Raw genomic sequence first — 13,200 nt, 5'->3', positions numbered from 1 at the left:
AAACAAAAAGTCAGACGTTGTTGGGTTCGTCGCTGGCTGAAAAGAAGGGATGAAGGCAGGGGAATATATTCATTGTTAATGAAAGAACTGAGGCCTGAAGATCACAAGAATTTTGGAACTTCATTAGGATGGACATGGCCTGTTTTGAGAAGCTGCTGTCTGTGATAGAAGACGGAATCGAGAAGTGTGAGAGTCATGAGGGAGGCTATTTCACATTCTCGAAGATAAGAATTATATGTTTTGTGATCATACCAGCCAAGATCACTGATAAAATACCGGTAAACGCCCTGTTACATTGCAGGCTGGTTGTAATATTAAGTTTCCTGGCAAATGGGGAATCTTTTTAAGTCTGGCTTTTAGCCACAGAATAGCGCAGTCCACCATTTCAAAAGTTGTCGTGGATGTATGCGCTGCAATTTGCAGCACTTGAAAGGACCAATACTTAAAGGTGTACTTAGTTATTTTTCCAAGTGTTGAATATACGCTATATAAGTGCTGCTCAGTTTTTCAGTCCTCGTCTATCGCACTGGGCGAAACTGCACGGACTTTGTTGTCAATCACTGTCAGTTTCTCTGTTCTGGCATGCTGAAATAAGAGATGCAATCAAAACAAACGTGAACTCTCGTAAGCTAAGGCATTACAATACAAATGGAAAATAACAGTGTGGTGTTACATGCATATTACTCAGAAAGAAACGATTGCTGACATATCTTATTGTGATGCACTGAGTCACATGTACACCTTTCCTCGGTGTATGCCTGAATTAAGATGCTTAATGCCTCTTTGCTCCATTTCGTTTCTAGAATACGAAGTAATCAATAGAAATAATGCTTTCAGAAACAGCTAGTTCAAAAGAAAGGCTACGGGCAAAAAAAAAAAGAAAATTTTTTCTTATGCTTTTATGAAAACCTACTTACTTAAAAAAACTTGGAAAATCCCCAACATGAAAATCTGAAATGAGCTACTAGCCACCAAGCAGTATGCAAATAACAAGCAGAAAACACTACGGCAGCCTCTTCTGCACATGCGCCGATTGAAGGCAGTTTAGAACTGCTCCCTATTCCGGCGCACAGATAATGTGTGCTCTAATTTTTGTAGTTTCATCTGTTCTACCGCTAGATGGCTGTCGTGCTAGACCAGTACCGTTCACGGTGGATCGTAGTGTGATACCGGCTTTGCAATTTTGGTGAAGTTCATAGCAGTCTTCCTGACATTTTCTGGAGCGGATTCATGCTATAGAGAATTATTAATATATATTTTTATGTGTAAGTTTCATGAAGTGCTAATTTGATATCAGTTTAAAGCATAACTTGCTTTGTGTTAGCATAGTTTGTGGTTTATGTGGAATATTAGTGTATTGATAAAAAATTGTATAAATGTGGTGCTATGGTCAATGGTGGCTTAAACACTTCTGGTTCCTTTTAAGGTGAGAAAACCAGCATTCCATCACCATATGGGCTATGCCTGATAGCTCTCCACCAGCATTCGGGAGGACGACGGTTCAATCCCGCGTCCGGCCATCCTGATTTAGGTTTTCCGTGATTTCCCTAAATCGCTCCAGGCAAATGCCGGGATGGTTCCTTTGAAAGGGCACGGCCGACTTCCTTCCCCATCCTTCCCTAATCCGATGAGCCCGATGACCTCACTGTCTGGTCTCCTTCCCCAAACAACCCAACCCCAACCCTCTCCATCAGCAGTCATGGGTGGGTTTCTTTACCACAAGTTCCCAAGCCTAATAAGGGTTTCTTCAACCAGGATACCAAGCCTGGTGATACATTTCTGTCAGTGGCCAATACTAGAAGTAATCTCTCTTTGAATCCTAAGCTTATGTTTACTTCAAGCTGCTTGAATCTCTTAGGGGTTTAATTAATTTGCTGTAGAAATTCTTGAGGAAAACTGTACTGCGAGCTAGATGTCACTAATGGGAAGGTTTGAGTAGAGTTGTTAAGACAAAACCAAAATATTACACGTTTCGAATATGACTGTCTCAAGTTATTGGACCCACAAAAAAGAGAAAACGTTCTTTTTATTGGATTCCTTATTCCATTTCACTTATTACAAAAATTCTGTAGGGGTAAACGCTGTAGGAATGTCTTTTAAAAAAATCTACTTATTTGCGAAACTGCATATCGGGACCTCGTTGTCTTACACAATTGTAGAACATCCAGTTTTTAGGTGGTATAGAACATGGTCTTTCTAATGGAAATGGTGTAAGAGAATTTGAAGAAGCTTTTTTTTATCCTGCCAAAGATAGCCATTTTCAGCAATTTTTAGAAAAATTGTCAACTTTGCCTTTAATATGTAAATTATTGGAAAGCAGTAGGTGAATGAAATTTTATACTCTAAGTATGTTCAGTATGTTATTTCGTACAAAGTCGATCCTGCAGTTAGCTCTGGAGATATAAAAATCTGCACTTCCCATTGTTTTCTGAGTATCTATTGTTTTGGTGGACTTTGCGTCAAATTATCCATATGAAAATTGCCTAGGAATTCTTTTTTGTTGTTGTTTTGCTTAAGAAAGTGTGAAAAGCTGTACAAGATAGCCTAGTTTATTTTCTTTCAAGAAAATTTTGCCGGAGACATTATGTTTCAAAGTTGCCGAAAACTCACGGGTGCACTGTTGGTAGCTACACTCTGGTGTCAAATGGATGACTGCACACTGAGGCGACTGAAGTTACGGGTTAAAAATTGCACATGCACAGATGGGGGTAGTATCGCGTACATAATGTATAAAAGAGTAGTACATTGGCAGAGCTGTCATTTGTACCCATGTGATTCATACGAAAAGGCTTCTGATGTGATTATGATCGCATGATGGGAATTAACAGAATGTGAATGTTGAATGGTAGGTGGAGCTAGACACATCGGACATTCTGTTTTGGAAATAATTAGGGAATTCAATATTCAGAGATTCACTGCATCAAGAGTGTGCCAAGAATACCAAATTTCAGGCATTACCTCTCACTACCAATAATGCAGTGGCAGACGACCTTCACTTAATGACCGAGAGCAGTGGTTTTGGAGTAGTTGTCATTGCTAAAAGACAATCAGCAGTGTATGACTTAACCACAGAAATTGACATAGGAAGCACAACGAATATATCCATTAGGACAGTGCAGCGATATTTGGCATTAATGGGCTATGGCAACAGATAGCTGACAAGAGTGCCTTTGCTAACAACACGACATAGTCTGCAGTGCCTCTCGTGGGCTTGTGAGCATATTATTTGTACTCTGGCTGACTGGAAAACTGTGGCCTGAATAAGGTATTGTGAAAGCTGCTGGTGCCTCCGTAATGGTGTTGGCTGTGTTTACACGGAATGAACTGGGTCTTCTGATCCAGCTAAACCAATCATTGACTGGAGACAGCTATGTTTGGCTACATGAAGACCATTTACAGTAAACAACAAATAAATCCCTTCAAAAGTTTATTGGACATACTTCAAGAGGTGAGTTTGAGCACAAAATATGCACCAGCAACGCTTCCACAGTTATGGACAGCTGTAGAGGCAGCATCGCTTAGTATTTCTGCAGGGGTCTTCCAACGACTTGTTGAGTCCATGCCATGTCGAGGTGCTGCACTACACCGGGCAAAAGGAGGCCTGTCATGATATTAGGAGATATACCATGACTTTTGTCGCCATAGCTTATCTCTGAAGTATTAAATCGGTGGAAGTAAAACTTCGCCAATGTTTAGGGACAGAAAAAAATCTTTTATGTTATGGCCAAAGTTGGTGTTATTTTTTGCCATCATTAGTGTTATTTTTGCCAAATTTAGTGTTATTTTTCCTAATTATGATGTTTTTTGCCAAATCCGATGCCTTTTTAAAATTGGTGATGGTTTCTTTGCCAAATTTGGTGCTGTTTTTGTTGTCACATCAAAGTTTGTAACTCTTGAAATTTACTCAATCACCAATTTCAAAAAACTGATGATTTTGCATTACTTTCTATGTTATCTTTTTCTCTAAATTTTCGTCAACAAATTTTACATATTCACATGTACCTTTACCTTTAATCCAAATAAATACAGTTTCATTTACAGATATTTTACGTCTATTACGTGTATACAAGGAAAAGGGTGAGGGTGACATATATGATGATTTGCCAAAGTCTTTATTTGCATTTTCACAAACATGGTATGTGCGGTACGCTATAATGTCTCTGTCTACGAAACTTTCCAGTCCTGATACATTGGGTACGCCTGTACCACCTCGTACAACAGCAACAGTTAGCCAGCCATTACCATGCGAAAACGTATCATTCAGATCAATACTGAAGTTCAGTCTACATCCACAGAAGACAGCGGGTCCATCTAGTAGTGAATGTGCAGCGACAGATTTTATAGTATTTTTTTTCTTGTCAGCAGCAGATGTTGTCATTTCAACGTCTTCTATTGTTTTATATATTGTCTGTCTTGCACGACGACGATACCTTCTGTGTTCATTGGGAACATGTGAATGTTCACACAAAATTTCAGCAAGATCTGTGACGGTCATGTGGAAACTTATTCTTAAATTAGACCACTCGGCATGGAACGGCCCAGCTCAACAATGAAGTTTACTTTCTACAGCATTCTCCTTTTTTTTTTAATAAGAAGAACACTATTGTTGAGTCCATATTTGTAAATAATTTGCCTATGTGATTTTTGAATCTGTTATTTAGTACCATGTGTTCACATACTTCCTTCTTTTTTGCAAATTTTTGGGAATATGAACAATGTTATATTTCTGTGCTCTGATTTCAGACATGAGAAAAATATGATAACTGTAGTGGACAAAAAGGACCAGAAGTACCGTATAAGCATTAAGATGCAGAATCCAATGATGCAACTGCGCAAAATTGTGAATCATCCATATCTTGTGCAGCAGCCACTACTGCCTGATGGAGCAGTAAGGATAGATGAAACTATGGTGGATAAATCTGGAAAAATGCTTGTCCTTGATGCACTGTTGCCACGTTTGAAAGCTCAAGGGCACAAGGTAATTTTAATTTGCTAGAACACATCAACAGAGTAAATCATATTGCGCTAGGAGCTGAAACATCAATATACTTATTTATCCAATTATAAAATGAGGTTTTTCCGCAAATTCATCATTTTAAAAACATGAGGTTATGTTACAATCGCAGATTAAACTGTTGTTGTGGAGGCAACATTTGTAAATTTTTCAATAGAGTTTATAGTTGTCTTACATTACAGATGAAGTTTTGGCTATTTAGGTCACATGCAGTTTGATTTCGAAGAATTTGGAAGGGCAAGGCCAAGTAAACAATTATCTCGTTTTCAGATAGGCTCAAGATTTTGCAATACTCAAGTGTTCCCTACAGTATTGATGTTGCTCATACAATCGCTCGATATTTGACTTGCACGGCACTTGTGCAAGAGATATGCGAGCAACTATGAAGTAGCCACAGTAACAGTCTATTCCTCTGTTTAAAATTTGACAGTTTTGTGAAAGACAGGAGGAAATAGCATTAAATTCTATCATCTTACACACTCTTGTTGTATTTGAGCAAGTTTTCAATAAAAATCTCATGCATTTTTGGGTACCAAATACAAACATTGATGTACCTTTTTAAGTAAAAGTAACATTCAAAGGTGAAAATGACTACAAAAGCATTACTTGATTCTGAACCCAGTTCATTATTTTATGTGATTATGAGAGACTGTAATAATTCCCTAAGTGAGTTGCCAAATGAGAAATTTGGTTGCTGTTCGCATTTAATATCACATAAAAATGGTACCAGCTTTTTATCAGCCTCTCAACACGATGGTAACATTCAGCTGAAACAAGAAGAAAATTAATTCAGAATGAAGTGTGTAACAAATGAAGTAAATCATGTTAAACTGATGGTGATTGATACTGATTAAACTGTGGCAAAAGGTAGAAAACATTACTGTTCCTTGACATTGTACCAACTCTTGCATCATGTGATAAAAGAAAAGGAAGCTAGTTGATAAAAGTGGTGTTTCTTCCACCTCACGTTACCTCCTTATTACAGCCCATGGATCAGTGTGTTATTGAGACTTTCAGACAGAAAAAGGAGGGAGCAGAAAGTCTGTTCAGAAATCATAAAAATATTGATTTGAAAGACCCGTCCTACATGTTCGTAGCAGCATGGAATGGTGTAAAGGAACAAAATTTGAAAAAAGCTAGGAATAGAATTTTGGAAATGGAGGAAAGTTCTCAAAGTGTAATTGAAAACAACTAACAGAATAGTTTTTGTGGGGGACACACACACACCTGTTCTGTAACATGTTCAGGATGGAAGTTGCTATACAGTACCTCGGTTTTGAGATCTTAGAACCTTCATTAGTTGTATCTGAATTCTACTATTACTAGTAGTAGTAGTAGTAGTAGTAGTAGTAGCAGTAGTACATCATGTCCGTAACCCAACAACTAATAGGCAAATGCGTGGGCTCAGACCCCCTGAAACTGTTGTAGTGTATAAGTTTGTTCTGTCGTGAAAGACTTTAGTCAATAAAGTATTTTACAACTGTGGCGGATATGTTTACCATGAACGTGTAAGAGATTTTCTTGCCATATCTCTCTAGCTGAGCCCAGTTTTGTCAGCATTGTAAATGTTTTTGAAACCATGATCTTCTTCCCTTGATACATCCCATAGTTTGATTCTGAAACAATCCAGCAGCCTGTGTTTGCTTTACAGGTTTGATGGCCGTGCAGAATTTCCATTAAATTGAATTTCCTTTTCACATAGAATGGAACCATAGGTAGGTTTCCCTTTTTTGTGTAAACCACTTGTAAACAGTGTCACCTAGATCTGCGATTTAGGCATTTTAAGTCACAAGTTTACTGTACTCGGCAAAGATGACACAAGTGAATGTAACACAGCACAATCAGTTATTATTGTCAGTAACTGAGCATTGGTGCTGGATAGTCAAGACAGTAGCCAGGGGAGAGCGGCACCCGTGAGCGAGTAACAGTTCAATTAAATGGTCATTTGGTTGATTGACATTCAGGTAATCAACACACTACTGTATGTTGGAATCTCAACTTACCAGTCATACTGTATGTTCTCGTATCTTGCTGTCAGCTTATCTCATGGCATGCAATGTGTTAAAATTCATTTCTTGGATGTTGAAATGAAGCCTCGGTAAACTCTGATAAACATTCGTGTGAAATGTATAGTAGTGATCAGTGGGTAGGAGTATTATTGGGTGATGGTAAGGAGAGTTAAAGCATCAGGAAATGCAGAGAGTGAGCACCATGGTTGGCCATATTTGGTACATTCTGTCACAGCCACTGCTCCCAGTATGATGAATTGCACGGATTCCATTATTCATGTAGACCAGCACATCACAACTAAACAATTGACTAAACAGCTATCAGTGAGCACTGGAAGTGTGTGTGCGCTATTCCAAAATATATTCAAGATGGATTTCACAAATGTTCACAGCAGACTAACAGATTAAAAAGCCATTTCTTTCATCTGAACTGTTGGAGCAGTTTGAGGACAGTGGAGAAGCCTTCTGTCACGGACTGTTACATATGATGAAGCTTGGGTAGATCACTTGGAGCCAGAAACATAAAAGCAGTTACTGGAGTGGTCCAACACTCAGTCACCAAAAAAAAGAAGAAATTAAAGGCAGTGCCCTCTGCTGGTTAAGTCATAGTGACAGTCGTTTGTGATAGTGAATGTGTTATTCTTGCAGAGAAGTTGCCAATTCAGAGGCATATATGAAGACTGAACATACTTGGGAATAGTTTCTGTTGTGTTCAGTATGACAAGAATCCAAAATAAATCGTGCTCCAGCATAATTCATGCCTACACACAAGTCTCACAACCTGAGAACACATCACCAAATTGGGTTCGATATCATTGCCCCTCCAGGCTATAGGCCAGACCTGGTAATCTCCGTTTTGACTGCTTTGTGGTTCTCTACGTGGGACACACTTCGTAGATGATGATGATAATGATGATGATGATGATGATGATGATGATGATGATGATGATGATGATTGTAATTCATAAGTGAAAATACGGCTATGAGCATAAGATAAGCTTTTATTGATAGGGAATACATGCTCTTACATACAGATAGAATAAGGCCATAGAACATGATGAAGACTATGTACAAAACTAATAAATATAAAAGAAATGTTGAGTGACATTATAACCTAATTCTAATTCTTAAGAATAAATACGTTCCAAGAAAAGCAAATTCTGGGCCTTAATTATTGAATGACTCGCACATATTTGCCCTTCCACAGACACTGGGCGACGTGGGTAATGTATGCCAAATATGTTCTATTCATACTGTTTGTGTGCTCTTAGAAGTATGTACCACAGGGAGCTCACCCATCAGTTCTGTCTGCTAAATCACATTTGCACTATTCTTCAAAAGGAAAGAGGGAGTCGACTTAAGTTTCCTGTCCACCTTGCTTGTATATTCTGTTTGTGCTCATTTAGTTTATTCACGTATTTTAACAGGAATGATTTTCGAATTGTAGCTAATATCCAAGCAATATAAGATTAGTTCAGATTGGTAGCACAGCAGTTGTTCTCCATGTTCACTTTCTGAATAAGACATTAAATACTAATTGTCTTTCAAGGAAACACTTAACACAAGGAATGTAGTGGTATGCTAGCTACTGTTACGGAGAAACAAGTGAGAAACAAAACCATTTGAATCTATACCTGTCCAACTAGAGTTAAGATACCTAATTCACAAAAAAGGTTGGGATGATGATTTTTTTTAACCAAATGTAGCTGTTTACGAAACCAGTTCAGATATTTGGAAAGGTTGTGCTTCTCAAAAGTGATTGGTCACACCTAAATGTAGTAGAACAACATTCATAGATTAAGAACATTAATTTGTCATATTTTGCTTAATATTAAATATTAGTTCCTTACTTCATGATATAACTTTTAATTAAAAGTTTCTTCGACTTTCGTGATACTGTTACCTGAACATTCAATTCAAAATCTCAGCACTTTAATTGAAGAACTGCATAATTTATCTTAAAAAATTTAAGCTTTTTATAAATTAGCCTCTGTAAGGGTTAGAGCCTTAGTGGAGTAACAATTCCTTTTAGGTTCAATATGTAACTTGCTACCAACTGCGAATCACAAGTAAGTGCTGCTATTTTAAAGAAATCCTCAACAAGTTTTGTGTAATATTTGCTGTTTTTCTTACAGTCAAGTGTAGAACTTTCTTAAGTTGTGCAGCTGTAAGTTATTTGTAAGCTGATTACAAACATTCCTGAATGGAATTTGTGGGATCATTATTCATGATGATGAGTTGTGACAGTGACCTAAATGTGATGGAATGCATGCAACAGTTGTGCTGTCCCACATCTGTTATATTAAATGTGCATCTGGAAGACTATGACATAACAACTAGACTGGGTAATGCTAAGTTCCATGTGTGAATGGCCAGTCTTTACAGTGGATTTTATATGCTTTATACTTTCTTCTTTTTGCCATTTGTTCATTTGAAGTGTGAGAAGATCCACTTGCCATTTGTTCATTTGAAGTGTGAGAAGATCCACAGTGTAATGTGTTTTTTTGTGGTCTATTGTAGGTGTTACTGTTTTCAACTTTTACAATTATGTTGGATGTTTTGGAAGAATATATGCAAATGAGAGATTATCAGTACAGCAGATTAGATGGTTCCATGCAATACTCTGAGAGAGTGGATAACATTCAGCACTTTAGCCACAGTGAGGATACTTTCATTTTTCTCATCTCAACACGTGCAGGTGGTCTGGGACTGAATCTCACAACAGCTGATACTGTCATTATATATGACAGTGACTGGGTAAGCAGAGTTCAGAATTTCAATAAAGTTGATCTACAGTTAATTTAGTTTTAGATGTATCAGCAGGGAAGGGATGGTGCTTTGCACTTTAGCCTAAAAGAATTGTTTGAAGGTACTTTGATTAATTTACTGCATTTCATAGTTCATTTTCTGAGATACGATGCTCAAATTGTAACTGCTAGTACAATTTTCTTGTTGAAACTAATGTCACTGTGTACAAAGTTTTTTAAGTATATGTTCATGGTCTTGGGCAATAAAGAGCAGTAACCACACTTTGAGCACTCTTTCCTTCATTCCATTTCACATTTGTACTTCAGTAAGGTTGATAAGTAGTTGAACAACATTTCAATGTTGCCATGTTCATTATCAATACAAAGCTTTAATCACAACTGCCAACTGTGTTCTGAAATAGCATGTCAATGGAATTAATGTAAGATAAACTGCCGACTGTGTTCTGAAATAGCATGTCAATGGAATTAATGTAAGATATGATTTTCCTGAATTTGAAACCTGAGTCAAGCCATGTTGTTAGGACATGTAACAGGTTCTACATCAGAGGACTGAGTAAAATATTGTAAAGTTTGGGACATGACCCCTACTGTGGCGGATGAATTGGCTGCTGATAAGTCAGGATGGAGGGCAATTTCCCTGCCTGGATGCGGATGGCAGAGCTTGTGCTTACTGGAATCAATCTTGGGGTGCAAGCAGAGCTCACAGTTTGCATTATCATGATTCCAAAAGTTGTCCTTTGGTTTTGACCCAGGTGAAGGGTCTCAACCAAAGGCTGCATCAGTTGTGTGACAGTCTTGGCTGCAGATTTCTTAACTTGCATTACAGAATGGAGAATTGTAGGATGCCCCTTGTTAGGCCAGGGGTGCATTATCCTAAGGAGGGAGCTAATTGGGTAGCAGAGTGCTTGTAGAGTTTACTTGAGTTTCCTGGGCTAGGCAGTATTTTGTCATCTGATGAAAACTTCTCAATTGATACACAGAGAGTGAAAACTGTCCATGTACAAAGTAAAGATACACCCCCCCACCCCCACCAAAGAAAGTTGTCACATTCAAATTATTTTTGGAACCAAATGCTGGCTGAAACCCAAAGTAGAAACTTTGGAAATACTTAGAGAGGCTTAGAATGAATATAAAAAAGACAAATTAGACACACATAAAAGGCGGGCAGGGGGTGGGGGGTTCATTGCAGTCAACAAAAATAATATCTTTATAAAGGTCAAAATTGAGGCTGTGAAGTTACCTGTACACAAGTATTAGACCTAGGTGAACACAAGGTAATCATTGGCCATTTTTACCAGCCACCTAATTCTGCCATGTCAGTTCTAGAATAATAAGAAGTATCTGCATTCTGTAGCTCAGAAATATGCAGATCATGCAGTAGAAGTTAGAGACTGGAATGTCTATGGATTCATTTCAGTTGTTATGAATTGGCAGTCTTCTGAAGTTCTTTGAACACTTTTTGTAAGAACTTTCATGAGCTGCTAGCTAGACAGCCCACAAACAATGGAAATATTTTAGACCTTGCAGCTGCAAACGGGTCTGACATTATTGACAGTGTCGGTATAGACAGGGGTTAGTGATTATGATGTCATCATAGAGACGATGGTTACTAAAGTCAATAGACCCATCAAGAAGGCTAGGGGAGTATTTTTGCTAGAAAGAACACATAAGCAGCTGTTATCATCCGACTTGGGCAATGAATGTACATAATTTAGCTCCAATATGATGGATGTAGAGGACAGTTGACAAGTGTAAACTGATTTTATATCGCTGTAGAGAAGTATGTGCTGAGTAAGTTTATTAAGGATGGCAAATACCCATTGTGGTTTAATAACAAAATTTGAAAATTATTGAGGAAGCAGAGACCTCTTGCACTCAGTTCAAAAAAGAACGCAAATGACGCTGCAAAAATTAGTGGAAATTTGTGTGTCTGTAAACTGATAGATACGCGTAGCATGCAACATCCACTGTCCTACCTTAGCAAAAGACCTTACCAAAAATCTGAGAAGATTCTGATGCTATGAAAACTAGAGCTGGTCAAAGGCTTCTATCCAGTCACTAATTGCCCCATTTGGTTTGGCAATAGGAGACAGGTATAGGAAAGCTGAAGTTTTAAATTTCACATTTAAGAAATAAGTCATGCAGGAGGATCACATGAACTTACTGTCGTTGGACCATCACACAAAGTCCTGTACGGATAACATTGTAATAGACATTCTTGGTGTAGAGAAGCAACTGAAAGAGTTGAAAACAAATAAGGTGCCTGGTGTGGGTCGAACCCCAGTTAGGTTTTACAGAGAGTATTCTATGGCTTTGATCTTTTATTTAACATGCATTTATCGCAAATCTGTTGCCCAGCGCAAAGTCGCAAATGGCTGAAAAAAGGTCCTTAACATAGCTTCACTGCAGAATTCTTGAAAATACTCTCTGAAACCCAGCTTGTGCTTTCCTCACAATATCCTGCGAACCACAGATGAAGGGTAACAGGCAGATTCCACATTATAGATTTCCAGAAAGCATTTTACACAGTGCCCCAATGCAGACATGAGAGTGGCTCAAGACTTCTTTTATAAAACCCAGTAAAATGTCCTGGGCGGCAGGTGTTCATCAGAGACAAGGTTTACGTCAGATGTGCCCCAGGGAAGCATGATGGGACCACTCTTGTAGTCCATATATGTAAATGCTCTGACAGAATGAGGAGCAATGTGCAGCTGTTTGCTGGTGCTGTGGTATATGGGAAGGTATTGTTGTTGAGTGACTGCAGGAGGATGCAAGATGACTTGGACAACATTTCTGGTTAGTGTGATGAATAGCAGCTTGACTGAAAAGTAGAAAAATGTTCATTAATGTATTTGAGTACCAAAAAAAATTCATATTTTTTGAATACAGCATTAGTAGTGTGCTGCTTGACACTGCCACATAGATTAAATATCTAAGTGTAATGTTGCAGAGCAGTATGAAATGGAACAATCATGTAAGCACAGTAGTAGAGAATGCAAATGATGGACTTGGCTTTATTGGGAGAGTTTTAGGAAAGTGTAGGTCATCTGTAAAGGAAACTGCATACAGAACACTTCGGTGATCCATTCTTGAGTACTGCTAGGGTATTTGGAATACTCACCATGTCAAGTTAAAGCAAGACACCGAAGCTATTCAGAGGAGTGCTGCTAGATTTGTTGTTTGTAGGTCCAGTCAAAACATGTCTAGTAACAGGAATGTTTTGTGAACTCAAATGGGATTCGGTGGAGGGAAGAGGATGTTCTTTTCGGGAAACACTATTGAGAAAATTTATTGAATTCGGGCACAAAGGAATTACATACATTAGCTGTGAGTGGTCTTGGATTGAAATTAAGGGTTAAAGTTGAAAATTTGTAACAGATCGCGATTTGAACATGGGTCTCCCGCATAC

General features: G+C 38.2%; 1 protein-coding gene across 1 annotated transcript in view; it reads left to right on the top strand.

The window, feature by feature from the left end:
- LOC126416795 (lymphoid-specific helicase-like) overlaps positions 1–13,200 on the top strand; it is a gene marked incomplete in the record, with an annotated part of 155,008 nt that overhangs the window by 106,454 nt on the left and 35,354 nt on the right. Inside the window, 2 exon segments of the mRNA XM_050084665.1 lie at positions 4,744–4,978; positions 9,544–9,780. Of these exon segments, the coding sequence (XP_049940622.1) occupies positions 4,744–4,978; positions 9,544–9,780 (472 nt within the window).

Source organism: Schistocerca serialis, chromosome 8 (assembly GCF_023864345.2).
Source record: "Schistocerca serialis cubense isolate TAMUIC-IGC-003099 chromosome 8, iqSchSeri2.2, whole genome shotgun sequence".
In the NCBI taxonomy this organism is placed as follows: Eukaryota; Metazoa; Arthropoda; class Insecta; order Orthoptera; family Acrididae; genus Schistocerca; species Schistocerca serialis.
The sequence above is the reverse complement of the archived record's forward strand: the minus strand, read 5'-3'. Positions and strand labels throughout refer to the sequence as shown.